Genomic DNA, 16622 nt, shown 5'->3' with positions numbered 1-16622 from the left:
GTGCGGAAAAAGGCCTGGAGATGTACATAGAAGTGATGAGAGGTAGAAGGACTGGCATAAGGGGGGCAGCAGGGGTGGAGTAATGAGGTAAATTAAGTGGGCAGCAGAAGAGGGATGAGGTAGGGGGTTGGAATGCCTTCAAGTAATCGAGGTGCACTCTTGAGATCTTGGCGTTCTTGAGCTCTTGACGGTAATCGAACTGGAAGCTGCATGATTGTGAAAAGGACTGAATGGATAGCAAGGATGACACACAAGCAGCAAGGTTGGGCAAGTGTCCTTGGAGAGAGGGGACCTTAAATCTAGAACTTCTAGAATTACTGTAGCAGATATGGGCTAAATGTCCTGCACACATTTGTGGGACAAAGATTGAAGGTCATGTATTGCACTCTCTGGCCATTCCCATGGCACCACACACACGTCACAAGAAACTACCCCCCCACACACACTTTGTGTCAAGTCTTTTGGCAGGGTATGATGTAATGCTATAAATGTTGTATCTAAAGGAATCGTTCACAAATATTTTACGATACAACAGGAAAAACCTTCACTGCAAAGGAGCAGCGATGAGATGTGAATACTACATGATAATTGAAACTCTGAGATCTCAGTTTGCATAGGTTTGCAAAAATATGTACAGTAATCCGCCAGGACATGTCTCTGCAACTTTGCTCTGGTGGACCCTGCTGGAGGTAGCATCTTCCAGATTAGGGAAGCCTTGATTTGGATTGGCAGGTTCAATTTTTTTGCAGGGGAGGAACCAACTACCAAAGTGTTATGGTGATGGGAGGGGTTTTGCTAATCCATTTAGAAACTCTGGTTAAATCTCCCTGAAGTAATTTAAGTAAGGTTCAGCAGTGTCTTCAGTGCCATTGCTGGCTTGTGACCCGTCGTATGAGTTTTGGCGTTATGTTGGTGCACTGAGTTTCTAATTTTTTAGGTCACCCGTTGGAGAGTTTCTGCTGGACGGAGGAAGAACGAAGACCTGGCTCGTTGGGAACAAGCTAGTGACTGTGACAACCAGTGTGGGAAGGGGAACACGCTCACTTCTTGGTTTGGATACTGGAGATGTCCCAAAGGAGGGAGATTCTGAGTTTGGGTAATATCCTGTCTGTAGTGAGTGGGTCATTCTGAATGGTTGCTGGTTGTCCAAAGTACAATAGTAGTTTCTGCCTCCTGTCCCATTTCTCGCGGGATCCTGGCTCAGACTTCTCGCAGTTGGGCAAGTGTCTATTGCTGTTAAGGGTTTGCTTTGGTTGGTAGCCTAGTATCTGGAAAATGTACCCGTATAGGAGGGTGAGGGAGGAGAAAAGGGGTGGTTAGCTAAATGTTTGGTTGGAATTCATTGTGTGTCGGGAGGAATGTCTGACCAGGTAGCCATGTTTCGGGGCTCTGTATTTAGCATTGTTTTTTTTATTTATTTTTTTGCCTTGAAGGTCACCCTTGCCATCAGAACAAGTCAGAGAACCTCCTAAGATAGACCTGCAGGCGAGAAAGCAGGGTATCCAAACGCCCCGTCATAGAGTCCGCTCCATGTCCGGTGAGCTTAATTCATTGTCCCTTCTAAGGTTTTTAATCAGCGATATTGTGGACCGAAGGTCGCCTGAGAGCACCATATCCCTTCCTGTGTCTGGTATTGTCCTCTCTGCCACCACATTCTACACTTTCTTAAGCAGCGTTTTCTTAAATCCATTGTCAATCTGTTTTTTAAAATGCACAAGTCGGCAGCCATTTTGTTTGCTGAACTAGTTTGGATGAGCATAATGATCGAAAGTTGATGCCACTTCATGCTATTGAATTGATACGTTCAGTTCTTTATTTTCTGGTTCCGGATCACAAAATGGACGCCGCCTTTCAATGCATGAAACGTGTACATGTAAAAAGCTTGCTTGGTGTTTTACATGAAGAGCAAGTTACATACTACTTGTTCACACGCTGAATTTCTCCAGGTGGACACGGCCTACGCGCTGGGGCGGAAGGCAGCTCTTTGTCTTCCCCTGCTGGAGCAGGAAGCAGAGCAGAAAAGACTCCTCATAGGGTACAGATGAAGAAGGAGAAGGCCACGTTGGCTGATTTCGTGCCGGTGCTGACACAGGGTTGGGCTGAGGTGCTTGTACGCAGGCCGACAGGTAAACAAAGCCGCTGTTGACTTTCAAACCCTACAGCTAAATACTTCATTGGGTTAAATATTAATTTTTGCACCAGGTTTTTGGCAATTACAACTGAAGTGCAACCTGCACTTTATGCCTCTAACTTATATTACAGAAGCCGTTCTCAACTAGGTGGCATTTTGCTATTCGTCCCAGCCAAGTTCTCTTCATAAGTTTATATCTTGGAACTTCTGCTTTCGGATGCCATAATCTTAGGCATAAATCCTCCTCCTTAATGGCCACCTGAAGTGGACTGGTAGACAGACCACGAGGTGTTTAGGAAGGAGAGCATCTAAAAGCTTCATATGCACCATTGTGAAAGAATGTCCTCAGCAGATGGTGTACTAGTGGCAGGATGTTCCAGCACGATTAGAGCCTTTGTTGGCCACCACCACGTACATTGCTGGCAGGCATGCCCACAGAGAGAGGCAGGGGTTATCCTACTGGGTGGCAGTGCCACTAGATCTCAAACTCTGTCCTCATGCAGTGCAGGTTTTAATGGCCTCCTCACAGAGTTAGCTCCATCTGTGGATCTTTGAAAATGTAAAAGGTGAGAAATAGTGTACCTGCCAGGTGACCTTGAAAACATCAACTTTGTGGGGTCCTGAGGACAGAGTTTGAGAACCAGTGCCCTAGACGAATGTTTTGTAGACGAATGTGGTGAAATGCGTTACATGAGTAGACAGTCCTGCTGATTTATCCAAATTATTTTTTGAGATTTCTTTCATCCTTGTCTGGATTTAATGGGGGACACTGGGGTATAGTGCCTTCTTGTTGGAATCCCTGCCAGGGTAGAGGGGAAATATCCAGGTATGTGCATTCTGTGACCTCACCATCTCAGGAAAGAAAATACTTGAGCTCCAATACTGGCTGTGAAAGAAGGCGCCTCAGCCCAGGCTGAATTTGCTGACTCAGTGGGGGCAGTTATGGGTGAGTTCGGCCTCAGATCCTTTGCCTTATATGCCCCTGCACAGGTCATCTACCCTAGACTATGGGACAAGGTATTTGAAGGCGGTTTCTGGAACATGCAACATTTATTTTGGCTGTGTCTTTTCACTGCTCTATGCCGTGGAATCTCTACACTCACCCAACCTAGACAGTGAGGGAAGAGTGAACAGCTATAGTCCCATATCCCAGGAGCTGTAAAGTTCTGAACAAGATGAGAGGAGCGTGGCAGGGTACTGGGTTTGCTGTGTTGCAGAGGAGCTGCTTGCTGCTCCCAAAATAAGGTTACAGCGTCTATCGTTTCCTACCTGGAAGCGGCACCAGGTAGGAAGGGTGAATGTCTGAAGGGATGGCTTTTGCAAGAAACTTATAATGCTCCTGCCACCGCGCTCCACAGTCCGATATGTCCCCTATGAATGAGAACATATTCTGGTTATGGATTTAGGATTGCAGGTGTTGGAGTATTTGCCAACATGAGAACCTGCAGAGTCCATTCTTATAACACTCATTTGAAGAATTGCATGTTCGATAAGGAGTCCATAGGTAAAGAGTTTATATGCTGAGGTTTTTTGTTTTGTCATTGTCCCCGTTAACCTCCTTTTTATTTTTGAGACCTTCAGAAATGATCCATAGATTAAGGTTAGAACAAGACTATTGGCCTGTACCATCTTTGTCTTCATTCTGCACTTGGATCTTCTGCTCCTCAGGCAATACCAGCTGGCTGATGAGCTTGGAAAACCCGCTCAGCCCCTTCTCTTCAGACATCAACAACATGCCCCTCCAAGAACTGTCTAATGCCCTGATGGCAGCTGAGAGGTTTAAAGAGCATAGAGAGACGGCTCTGTACAAGTCCTTGTCCATGCCTTCCTCCACGCTGAGCCCTGCCGCAAGCAAACCTACACTGCTCCAGAGATCGAACACCGGTAAGTGACGGACAACTCTATCTCTCAGGAACAAACTCTGCTTCCATGATGTTCTCCACCTCACGGTTACACTACACTTCTGAATAATGTGTCTGTTGCTCAGCCTGTTCCATATCTATACCTTCTGTTTCTTTCCTCTGGTTCTACAACCTGCCAGTGATTGCTATTCCGTGTTGAGGATTGCTCATGGGGCGTCTTTGTCCTACGCAATTGAAGGTAGCCATTTGAGGGCTAAACCAATGCAGCCTAGCAATTGACTAGTAAACAAAGGCTTCATGAGTATTGATCATGTACGATGACTATGGACCCTGAGCCGCCTTGGTGATGTTCTCACCGGCTATCTTGTGTAGGATACATTATCATGATTGGTTAAGCGCCTAAAATGGCTGTCTTAACACTCTGTGTTTCGACTTCTTCAAGAGTCTTTGGCTAAAGCTCATTGTCAGACAAGTGGACGAGTGTCACAGAACGAGAGGGTCAATGCTGTACATTTTCTCTGTGGGTGGCTTTGGTGGCTGGAGATATAAATCACTGCTCCGACAGTATGACCTAGTCACAGGAACATCTTGCAATCTGCTCTTCCTCTCCCATTACAGTGGCTTCTATCTCTCTCGCCTCCCAGTCCAGTGGTCAAGGGAAGCTGCTTAGGAGCATTTCCTGGGCAGGTATATATAGCGCATCAGGGACCATGCAGAATCATGTTTGACCCATTGGCATATGCCTGTTTTTTAACAAGCTTGTAGTCTATTTTTTGTGCGTGATTGCGTCTTCGTTTAATTTTTTTTCTGTTTGTTTTTGCTTTTATTTTGTATGCGTTCAGTCTTTTATTTCTATTTTTTTTTTTTTGGTTTCTTATATATAATTTTTTATTTATTAATTTTTTTGATTATTTTTTTTTTTTTCGATTTGTTTAGTTATTTTTCATTTGTACTACCAAATTGTTTTATTTACTGTGCACTTTCTTGCTAATAAGAAAACCAACAAGGAACCGTGTTTGTGGCATGACCTACTACATAACTGGCTGGTATGTCCTAACTTATTGAGCTCTCTGCAGAACGGAACGCTATAAATGCTTTGTGTACCCCCCACACGGATTGCATGTTACTGTATCTTATCGAACAGCCACACTCGTCTCTGCTCAGACCACAAGGGTACCACACCACTGTCATGTGTGGCGCTATCACTAACCCGGTATTACTCTAAAGACTTCTGTTCCCGCTGCCTGTCCCGCCTGCTGTTAAATGTTTGTTTGAAGCTGGTTGATTCCATTTCTATTTAATGCTGACCAGAACCACACACAGATTGCACTAATATCCTCTTCATTTAAATCAGTTATGTGTTCAGACTTTAATAAATGTTGACCAGATTAGACTTGAAATCCAGTATTCCTGTTAGTAGTGAGATTTTTGTACTTGGGGGGGGGGGGCTTGCTTTTGCTTTCTTCAATGGCCTTGTCACATTTGTGAGTTCATCAATATGTAAGGAGTTGCTTAATGTTGAAGTATCATATTTTGGAAACATTTGGTCCCTTTTGCATATTGTGATTCTGGAAACCTTTTTCATAGAAGTGTACGTTTTATTCTTTTAGGTTCTTTAATTTTGAAAAATTAGACTTTTATTACTGGTCTCTAGACCTTGAAGCATCACCTTGAAGTATGGATTGAAAAAAAAGTGATACTTCCTCATTAACCAATAAATAATTGTCTCTTTTATATTCTGTCCGTCCTCTCTGGTTAATAAAATATAAAACCCCGCTGTGTCTCATAATAAATCCTATTTGACAGAATCCTCAGTTGTGCCAGAAGAGGGCGCCCAGCTAGATGGTGAAGCAGAGAACGCCTCTCCAGGTGGATCTCAAGAGCTTGATGACTTTGAAGCAGTGGCTAATGAGCCCACCAGTGAAGACAAGAAGAATCCTGGTATTAGCAGGGTACGTACGGTTTGGGAATTAATCACAGACATAAATTATTTTCCTGGCCCTTTCAGATTTTAAAATCTCTGATTTTTATTTTGCCACCCTAGTCATCTTCCACCTCCAGTCAAGAAGAGTCTGCAGCCCAACAGTCAGATCTGGAACTTGGTGGAATTCCTATTGAAGGATCTTCACGTGAAATTCCTTTTCAACCCTCACAGACCCTTAGCAAGTCCAGTTCATCCCCTGAACTTCAAACCTTGCAGGAGCTTCCCAGAGAACCGGATGCCAAAGAAATTATAGTTGGTCCACCATTAGAACCGCAACCTGTCCCGCAGAGCCTTGACCTAGAACCGCCTACCGCACAGAAGAGACCCGAAGAAGGCGGTCCTGCTGTAGCCACACCTAAACCAGAAGTAGGATCCAGGTTGGAACCAGGAGCATCACCGCAACCTCTCCAGTCACCAAGTGGACATCGTCCAAGAGGCCACACCATCTCTGACTCTGAACCATCCAGACGGGGGAGAAGGATAAATGTTGATGCTTTTAAGAACAGCACCAAAGCCACAAAGGCTGATAAAGTGCCAGGAATAGACCCAAGGTACAGTACAGGTTTTTTTTTGGTACTTCTTTACTTTCACGGCGCCAGCATGGCGCCGCGCGTCAGAGTCCCCTTGCGGGGCTCGCTTCGCTCGCCCACGCTGCAGGCTCGGTGGCTCGCCACGCTAATTAAAATCAACTCCATGCCAACATGGATAGTGGAGGTATGAACTATCCATGTTGGCATGGTGTTAACTTTGTTTATTTTACTTAGTTTGTGGCGAGCATAACCCGGAAGTAGCGCGGCGCCATGCTGGCGCCGTGAAAGTAAAGAAGTGCCTTTTTTTTTAGTCTTTGTAAGAATGCCAAGCCCATGTGGAGGCAGAAGCTGCTATGTCCCCTCTCGTCCACTGTGGCTTTTGATGGGGGGTGGAGTGGGAGTGATCACAATGGAGCAGGGACACAATACTGTATCGTGCCAAATAGTAATGGCCATGAGCTACTACAAACGTTTCCTTCAAAGGACATGGAAACCAAACACCGTTAATGTTCACAGTTGTCTTGCTCTTCTTCCCACCGTTGTTCTTTCCATTATAGGTGGGTTGTATGGTTAAAGTGGAATTATCAATGTCTTACTGGTCCCATTTCTTTCTTAATATTCTTTTGCTTGCAGCTTCGTGTTCTTGCAGTTGTACCACTCTCCATTCTTTGGTGACGAGTCCAATAGGCCTATACTGGTCCCCAATACCCAGGTCAGTGACAAAGGGCCTCTGAGACTCCAAATCGGTCATTAATAGATTTTAAATGTCTGTCTGCAAATCGAAACAGAAGAAATAAAAAATTGAAACTAGAAAGTGTTTTGCATGTTGCTGTGGTGTATTCGGCCTTTTGTACCATTCTTGCGTATTAGTATTTAAGGCCTACCATCCACCATGTCACTAGTTACAGGGATGGTATAAAAAAAAAAAAATTAGACCAAATTCGGGAAAAAATATTTGTTGAAGATATCGCTACAAACAATTTCAATTCTTCAAAATAAGACCCTTGTGAGTTGTCACACTTCTTCCATTGAGTTGCCCACACTTGGAAGACGCCCTGGAAGTCCTTTTTACCGGAACGTCCTTCATGCAGCAAGTTGAAGCCGCTTTGACCTCTGCTGTGGTCCCATGGTGGTGTCCTTTTTGAGGGCTGTCTTCACTCGGGGGGAACAGGAACAAGTCAACCGGGGGCAGATCAGACTGTAGGGAGCTGGGGAAGCGTTGCGATATCATTCCGAGCCAGGTAGTCGTTGACTACGAAGCTGGTTTGGCTTGGTGCATTGTCACGAAACAGCAGCTTGTGATAGGCTTTCACTCCTGAACACTTTCTGGATCATGGCTGACGTCTCCATAGCCGAATTTCCTAGTCCCACACAGACTTTAATGGCGTAGCGCCGTTCGATGGCTTCAACCGAGCCTAGGGACAGGGGTCCACTTAAACCACGAAACGAACCGCACAGAAGCTCGTAGGCGACTGACGCTCAGTGCGTGTTGAAGCTGACTTTCCCTTCCATAGAACCCACCTGGAGCATCCGTGCTGCGACGTACAGTCGCTTTAAAAAAAAAATCGGTCTCATTACTTTTTATACAAACCCTGTAGGTGTTCTTTGCCCCTCTTTGTGCCCCCCCCACCACCACCACACACTCACACACACACACACTCACACACATATCGTTGTCCCCTATTTGCACTTTAAACTTTTCAGTATTATATCTATGTCTGTAGACTGTCCTTTCCTTCATGTTCCCCGTGATGGGAGACTTATCTGTGTGCCTTCTGGGTTGTTTTCATTTTATAGACCTTTGAACGGACTATGAAGCTTCTAGATCAGATCCCGTGCTATGACACACACAAGATAGGTGTTTTGTATGTTGGAGAAGGGCAGGTAAGTGTCCATCAGATATTTGTACATTTTAAGTTCATGTATAGAGTTTGTTGCTGAAACCTGTGAGTGTCTGTCATTGTATTTGTCTGGACCACAGTCTGACACTGCGACCTTGCAGTGACCTCGCCATGCCGCATTGACCACTAGAAGTGTTGGTTCACTGGACACCATTTGTGATTGTGTAGAATGTTTGCACAGTGCGAATAATGGAGCACACAGGAAGGAGTCGCTCTGGGGTGAGAGTGGGAAAATGTTGGGGGTGCTGTTAAAGTGAAAACGTTATCTCCGGGCCAAAATTCTTCCTGGGCGAGATTACAATGTTCCAATAAAATTATATACATCTGAAGTACCACCACTGACCACCAGAGGCCACTCGGCGGACCAGATTACCCCATTGTGTGCTAAATGATGTCATAAGAGAAAGTGAAAGCAATTTTTGAAGGGACACTGATCTGTTTCAAGCTTGCTGGACATGGAGAGAGGGAGCTGTGAAAAAAGATTGGAGGTAGGAGCAGATGGGGACTGAGGGTGGGGTGGGTAGTTAAAACTGTCACAGCTCAAAGTGAAAGTAAAAACGGTCACAGCTCAAAGTGAAAGTAAAAACGGTCACAGCTCAAACTGGAAGTACATTGCAGAAGCCGTCGTTTTGACAGGCTTTTAACTAGTATTAAACATAATTAACAGCACAGTAAGTGTATTAGGTCGCAGTACTAAATTATATCCTCTGGAGAGCGGACCCAGCCCAGTGTGCAGGTGAAGTCTAGAGATGGGTGAATCCTGCTGCTAGTATAGTTAGGTACCAGGTGGTATTCTTAAAGCTATGTTGGATTTGCTGCCTGGCTATCAATGGGGAGAGAGGTAATATATGATTCCCATAGTGAGAAAAACTTCCACCATGTTTTTCTTTATTTATCATTGTTTCCACCCAGTCTATATGGAAAAGAATGACCGTTTTGTTAAAAACAATGGTATTTTGGGTTCTGTGCTGTATGGCCAACCATGCAAAGTAGTTTTCCTTCCCGCGGCATTTAGAGCCGATAGCAATTTCTTGCATTGTAAAGTTATTCTGAGGGTTGGATTGAAGATTCGCACAGATCACCATTACGGGGTAAAGGGAATGTAATTAGCGAGTTTAGTTTCCGCATATCTGCGTACCAGGCGCCTAAAGTATTTAACTATGGGACGTGACCAAAGACATAGGTGACCCCTTGTGCAGGAATGGTTATGCGCTGTTCCCGTAAAAAAAAATATATATATATATATATATATATATATATATATATATATATATATATATATATATATATATATATATATATATATATATATATATATATATATATATATATATATATATATATATATATATATATATATATATAGATATAAATGCGCTATACAGATGTAGCCCTCCTCATTTAGCCTGTTAATAGGATTAAGTGAGTAATAGGATTTCTCTGCTCTGCTAATCCCCTACTGTATTGTTCTATGTATTGTATTGCTGCTGAGAACAATAGGATAGGCATGGTGAGCCACGAGCTAAGGAACAAAGTTGACAGGGGCTCCAACTATTAAGGAAACGTTCATTGTACATACTGTACTTGCATAGAGCATTTTCCTAGAGAATACAAGCGCTCTTTGTAATATTGGTATTGTTAAATTGGGAAAGTGGACATGCCTCCAGTTATTTGGTAATGATCTATATATGATATATTAGTTTGTGTAAACCCCTCCCCTCCCCCGACAACAGGTTACATTTCTAAATAATACAAAGGGCAGTCCGGTTTTTACCACTGACGCGGTTATAAAATCTTCTATATAACTTTCCATTAATCAACTTTGCCTTGGCTGCCTTACAGCTGTCTGCCCTACACACAGTATGTATCTGCCTGTTTGTACAGCCGGCACATATAGAGGCCTCTATCCTCGTTCTTTCATCTGAGGAACATGACCAGAATTAAACACTTTATCCCCTCTGAAGATCTGCCAAAAGTCATACATCCATTTGTATCCTCTTGATTGGATTACTGCAATGCCTTCTACCCTGGTCTCCCAGCAAAAGAGCCGCACCGATAACAGCCTGGCAGCTGTGTTATGTACCAGCTGTAAACTAACCAGCCCCGTTCTAGCCACATTACTCCCATTCTCTACCTCCTTCACTGGCTGCCCATAAAATGGTGAATCATCTTCAAGATCAACTTGCTGAGTTTCAAAGCCCAACATGAGCAAGGCCCGAGGTACCTGCAGCAGCTTCTGATTCCATACTGTCCCACCCGATTACTGCGGTCTGTAGATGAAGGACATTTAGCAGTACCTAGGGTCTCCCATAATTCATCTGGTGGTCAAGCTTTTGGCCATGCAGCTCCGACTCTATGGCACTCACTTCCCCGCACACTCTAGAATGCTTCAAAACAGACTCAAGACTTTCCTGTTTACTCAAGCATTTCCTTCATTCCCTTAAGTATTGTTTATGAAAAGCTTTTCTGTACTTCATTGTTCCTGTACTGTACTACATTCATTCTATCTGTTAAGCCCCTTGAGTCCGATTGGAGAAATAGCGCTATATAAATACAATTATTATTTTTATTACTTACACTATATTCTGTTTGATAGATTGGCGATGAGCGGGCGATCCTGTCCAATGAGCATGGTTCCTACAGATACACGCAGTTCCTGACTGGCTTGGGAAAGCTGATTGAGCTGAAAGAAACTCAACCCGACAAGATCTTCCTGGGAGGACTGGGTGGTTGTGGAGATGACGGTCAGTTCACCTACTGCTGGCATGACGATATCATGCAAGGTATGTAGCTTTACCAATGAGGACTGTTGCTCAGGTCCCTTCTACCATGTGTTTGCATTAGTAGTTCCTCCACCAGTGGTGGCCATTAGTTTCCTTCTCCTGAGTGACCTGCAAGCCTTCTGCTACTTTGGCAGCAGATACCGGTGATGGTCTTACTTGGGAGTCTGGATGTTTTGTTGGGCCCTTGGTCCAATCACTGATGAGTTGTACAGGGTGTTTTTATTACGTTACGTCGCCAATGACTCCCTCTTCCGATGTCTTCTGCAGTCATCTTCCAGATCACCACCCTGATGCCCAACAATGAGATAGACCCTTACCGCTGCAACAAGAAGAGGCACGTCGGCAACAACTTTGTGAACATCGTGTACAACGATTCAGGAGAGCACTATAAGCTGGGCACCCTCAAGGTCTGTTCCTCACCCTCACTCACACTCAGCACCCAACTGCTGGGAAGAATGTAACGTCTGATTGCTTTTCTCCAGGGTCAGTTCAACTTCGTGGATGTGAACATTCAGCCCTTGGACTGTGAAAGCAACTTGGTGACGCTGCAGTGTCGGAAAGGTACAGTTAGGTTCTTTGGTCAGTGCACAGTGCCATATGCATTATAACCCATGCAGTGTGTACTTCCTTGGGTAACACAAGAGCGGCGTCTTCGCTGGACCACCCACCACCGCTGCAGAGATCTGTAACCACGGTGATGTCCTCCTCACACACCACCACCATCAATCCTGCATCCCTCTATAGGTCTTGTTAATGTGTTCTGCTTCTCTTTCAGATATGGAAGGTCTTGTTGATATCTCTGTGGCCAAAATTGTGTCTGATAAAAACCTGCCATTCCTGGCCCGTCAGATGGCGCTGCACTCAAATGTAAGGGTGCTGCTTATGTTTGTGTTGTAAATATCGGGGATTTACCTACAGGTACCTACTGTACATGTAATCTACTCATTGCAGAGGCAGGCACTTGTGTTATGGCCTAATTTCCAGCCTACTCAGTAATGAGGCATGAGGCACTGTATCGTCTCTAGTAAGCTCATTCTGGGCCAGATGTACTAAGCTTGAAAAGAGTGATAACTCACCAGCCAATCAGCTGCTAACTGCCGTGTCACATGCTGTGCTTGAAAAATGACAGGTAGGAGCTGATTGGATGGTGGTTTATTACTCTCCATTTATCACTTTTTCAAGGCTTAGTACATATTGCCCTAACGTCTGCATGGGCTGTGAGTGACTGAAGACCACACCCACTTATTTATTACGTTATTTGGGTACTTGTGTGTTATCACGGCGCCCATGCCATATCGCTTGCGATTTGCATACAATGCGATTTAGCACACCACCACAAGCCACGTCACCCTGAAGCGTGGCGAGGGGACGCAGTATGCATCCTCCCGACCTGTTCATACTCCCACTCGGCAAGGAGTTGATTTTATAAAGTGTGATGAGCACACCGAGCCCCCAACGTTTAAAACGAGCCTGAAGCGTGGCGAGTGCATGCAGATTATTTGACATGTATTCCGCATCCCCTCGCGGGGCTTGCCAAGCTTCGGGCTTGTTTTACACGTCTGCTCGCTGCACTCTCCAAGCTTTGGGCTCGGTGCGCTCGCCACACTTTACTAAATCAACAACTCCATGCCGACGTGGATAGTGGGGGTATGAACAGGTAGGGAGGACGCGTACCGTTTCCGCTCGCCACGCTTCGGGCCAACGTGGATAGTGGTGGTGTGCTAAATCGCATTGTATGCAAATCGTATACGATATTTGCATACAATGCGATCCGCGGGCATGGGTGCCATGATAATACACAATTACCGTTATTTGCATAGAACCAGCATATTCTGTTATGCTTTACAGTTGGGAACAAAACCGTAATAACGTAAGTCTGAGCGATAACAGACCAACCGGGATGGGGTGGATGTATGAAGTGGAAGAAGTTGCCGATAGCAACCAAACGGCTTTTACCTGTCCTTCCAACTAGCACAGTATCAGATGACTATTTTGATATGAGCGACTTCTCCAATTTATCTCTATATGTAAGAGGGAAATGAATGAAACCTACTGTATGTGCACAAGGCAGGCCGTGTTCCCATTCCTGTGTGCACATAGTAGGATGTGTAGTAGTAATGCTGGTCACACAGAGCTCCTGCAGCTTATTTATATATTTACAGTGTCTTATATAGCGCAGCAGATTCCGTTAGTGTCTTACATAGCGCAGCAGATTCCGTTACAGTGTCTTACATAGCGCAGCAGATTCCGTTAGTGTCTTACATAGCGCAGCAGATTCCGTTACAGTGTCTTATATAGCGCAGCAGATTCCGTTAGTGTCTTACATAGCGCGGCAGATTCCGTTACAGTGTCTTATATAGCGCAGCAGATTCCGTTACAGTGTCTTACATAGCGCAGCAGATCCCGTTAGTGTCTTACATAGCGCAGCAGATTCCGTTAGTGTCTTACATAGCGCAGCAGATTCCGTTAGTGTCTTATATAGCGCAGCAGATTCCGTTAGTGTCTTACATAGCGCAGCAGATCCCGTTAGTGTCTTATATAGCGCAGCAGATTCCGTTACAGCGTCTTATATAGCGCAGCAGATTCCATTACAGCGTCTTATATAGCACAGCAGATTCTGTTAGTGTCTTATATAGTGCAGCAGATTCCGTTAGTGTCATATATATCGCAGCAGATTCCGTTAGTGTCTTACATAGCGCAGCAGATTCCGTTACAGTGTCTTATATAGCGCAGCAGATTCCGTTAGTGTCTTACATAGCGCGGCAGATTCCGTTACAGTGTCTTATATAGCGCAGCAGATTCCGTTACAGTGTCTTACATAGCGCAGCAGATCCCGTTAGTGTCTTACATAGCGCAGCAGATTCCGTTAGTGTCTTACATAGCGCAGCAGATTCCGTTAGTGTCTTATATAGCGCAGCAGATTCCGTTAGTGTCTTACATAGCGCAGCAGATCCCGTTAGTGTCTTATATAGCGCAGCAGATTCCGTTACAGCGTCTTATATAGCGCAGCAGATTCCATTACAGCGTCTTATATAGCACAGCAGATTCTGTTAGTGTCTTATATAGTGCAGCAGATTCCGTTAGTGTCATATATATCGCAGCAGATTCCGTTAGTGTCTTACATAGCGCAGCAGATTCCGTTACAGTGTCTTATATAGCGCAGCAGATTCCGTTACAGTGTCTTATATAGCGCAGCAGATTCCGTTACAGCGTCTTATATAGCGCAGCAGATTCTGTTACAGGTACTTATATAGCGCAGCAGATTCTGTTACAGGTACTTATATAGTGCAGCAGATTCCGTTAGTGTCATATATATCGCAGCAGATTCCGTTAGTGTCTTACATAGCGCAGCAGATTCCGTTACAGCGTCTTATATAGCGCAGCAGATTCTGTTGTACTTTACAATAGTAGACAGTGATAAAACAAACTGGGTAACAGACAGAATTGGAGGTAGGAGGGCCCTGTTGCAAGCTTACAATCTATAGGGATATAGGAGGGAAGCACAAGGACAGGCACCAGTAATAGCATAGCTTGTAGGTCCAGAAGGGAAGCTATATAATACATAAGTGCCTCAGAGGGTTATGTGTGTGTGGTACATATATATGATAGGCTTGCCTGAAGAGGTGAGTTTTCAGGGAACGCTTGAAAGTTTGGAGGCCAGTGGAGAGTCTTACTGTGCGTGTGAAAATCGAGCTTATACCAAGGTGGTTTGGTAAGATAGGGTATGGGGAACCACATGTATCAGCAATAGTGAGACAGTACAGCAAGCCCAGGATACATGGGTAATGGTCCTGCATTGCTGTGTTGTATGGTTATAACGTGGTGTCTTCCATTGTCTCTGCATTGCTTAGATGGCCTCTCAGGTCCACCACAGCAGATCGAATCCCACAGATATCTATCCCTCCAAGTGGATTGCAAGGCTGCGACACATCAAGAAGATCAGACCCAAGGTACATGAAGTCTACTTATATTACTTGTACAGCTCACCTTTCATTAGCCTACCTTGTGTACCCCTAAGCTCTGCCCAGAGCCCTTCTGTCACCCTTATCTATCCATGGGTGTTTAGGGATGAATCGGTAGAATTAGGGTATACTCTAGCAATGTGTGGTCATTATGACCTCATTGGGGGCCTGGCATCATTGCAGGTGTACACAGGAATCTGAGGATGCATCAATGACTCCATAGGCAGTGAGGTGGCAGATGTGCTTCTCTCTATGGCAGCTCGCAGCCAACAGAGGGGTAGCAAAACCTAGAACAGCATAGAACAGTGGTTCAACACTCCAGTCCCCAAGACGATCAGCAGATCAGATGAGGCGGCAGTAGGTGGCATCTCAAGAAACCTCCCACGGCTTTTGCATTCACAGCGTACAAAGATGCAGTAGGGCTGCAAACAGCGCCCACCTCTGAATCCGCACCTACATCGCTGCTGCTCCAATTCTCTTGTCCTGGTGTCCATGCTGGGCTGGCATTGAGTGAAATGGTAACAGAAATAAGGAGGTTTTTTTTTGTTCCTTATCCTACGTTCTGGGACCCTCTCCAGTCTAGAAGAGGAATAATATGGCAGCACAAAAAATTTTTAGGGTGTAAAGGATCTTGTGCAGCATGTTAAGTGCCTGCGTCTCTTCAGTTGAATGTCTTCTAACCTACGCGTTTTGTGATGAATTACTTCTTGTATCCCTTGTCCAGATCCAGGAGGAGCTGTTGGAAATGAGCGCGAACATGCCCTATCCCATGCACAACCTCTCAAACAGACCGCCCCAGCAGAACCCGCCGTCTGCCGGCACCTCTTTCGAAACCGGGCAGCGGACGCGGCTCATATCCGCTGTGGATGATTTCACTGAATTTGCGTGAATCTTGGAACACTGAGATACACGGGACTGATGGAAAGGTACGCCATTTGGCACCCGATGGCGGAACGTGTCTGCCGAACCACAGACTACTAAATGCCGAACACTAAAACTTCCTGCCGCAGGGACGTACAGTATGTAGCAGCTTTTTAAGAGACTCAAAACTTAAATTATTTTCAGTACTGGAATGAAATCCTAATTTATTGACTTCACCCATGATGTGCGTGCAATTGGTACAGCCAGAACATAGACTGAGGGATCCGCTTGTGCGATCATTAGCCGATCCGGAAGGTGCCATTGTTGCTTATGAATTCTTGTTTTGTGCACAATTACAAATAAAACTGTAAAAAAAAAAAAATTCTCTGCATATTGCAACCAGGAGAGGGGATAAAGTTGTTCTATCTTTGTTTTGGACACATTTATTCACTGTGTGCACTTAGTGACGTAAAACATTGATTTATGCTGGTCCTGACAGCTGCTAGCAAATGTATTACATGATGTACCTTTTTTAAGTGTAAGTTTCTTCTTCGAGTTCCACGGTCCCACAGGGTGAAATTGGGGTTGTAGGCGGTTCAGAGGACCGT

The 16622-nt window shown here is 44.9% G+C and overlaps 1 protein-coding gene across 5 annotated transcripts in view; it reads left to right on the top strand.

Annotated features, from left to right (window-relative positions):
• The window catches only part of TSC2 (TSC complex subunit 2), a 56079-nt gene extending 39674 nt beyond the window's left edge, over positions 1-16405 (top strand). For 2 of the 5 annotated variants that reach the window (XM_083152767.1, XM_083152766.1), the window contains 15 exons: positions 938-1096; positions 1434-1537; positions 1947-2126; positions 3800-4015; positions 4612-4680; positions 5800-5945; positions 6038-6528; positions 7141-7219; positions 8305-8391; positions 11005-11191; positions 11459-11598; positions 11674-11752; positions 11967-12058; positions 15043-15141; positions 15878-16404. In XM_083152767.1, the coding sequence (XP_083008893.1) occupies positions 938-1096; positions 1434-1537; positions 1947-2126; positions 3800-4015; positions 4612-4680; positions 5800-5945; positions 6038-6528; positions 7141-7219; positions 8305-8391; positions 11005-11191; positions 11459-11598; positions 11674-11752; positions 11967-12058; positions 15043-15141; positions 15878-16042 (2293 nt within the window). In that variant the 3' untranslated portion in view covers positions 16043-16404. Of the gene's footprint in view, positions 1-937; positions 1097-1433; positions 1538-1946; positions 2127-3799; positions 4016-4611; positions 4681-5799; positions 5946-6037; positions 6529-7140; positions 7220-8304; positions 8392-11004; positions 11192-11458; positions 11599-11673; positions 11753-11966; positions 12059-15042; positions 15142-15877 lie in introns of all 5 variants that reach the window. The other 3 variants (XM_083152764.1, XM_083152765.1, XM_083152768.1) reach the window with 3 other exon arrangements.
• The last annotated feature ends 217 nt before the right edge of the window (positions 16406-16622 follow it).

The sequence above is a fragment of the Crinia signifera genome, chromosome 7 (assembly GCF_055691185.1).
Source record: "Crinia signifera chromosome 7, ASM5569118v1, whole genome shotgun sequence".
Classification (NCBI taxonomy): Eukaryota; Metazoa; Chordata; class Amphibia; order Anura; family Myobatrachidae; genus Crinia; species Crinia signifera.
The sequence above is the reverse complement of the archived record's forward strand: the minus strand, read 5'-3'. Positions and strand labels throughout refer to the sequence as shown.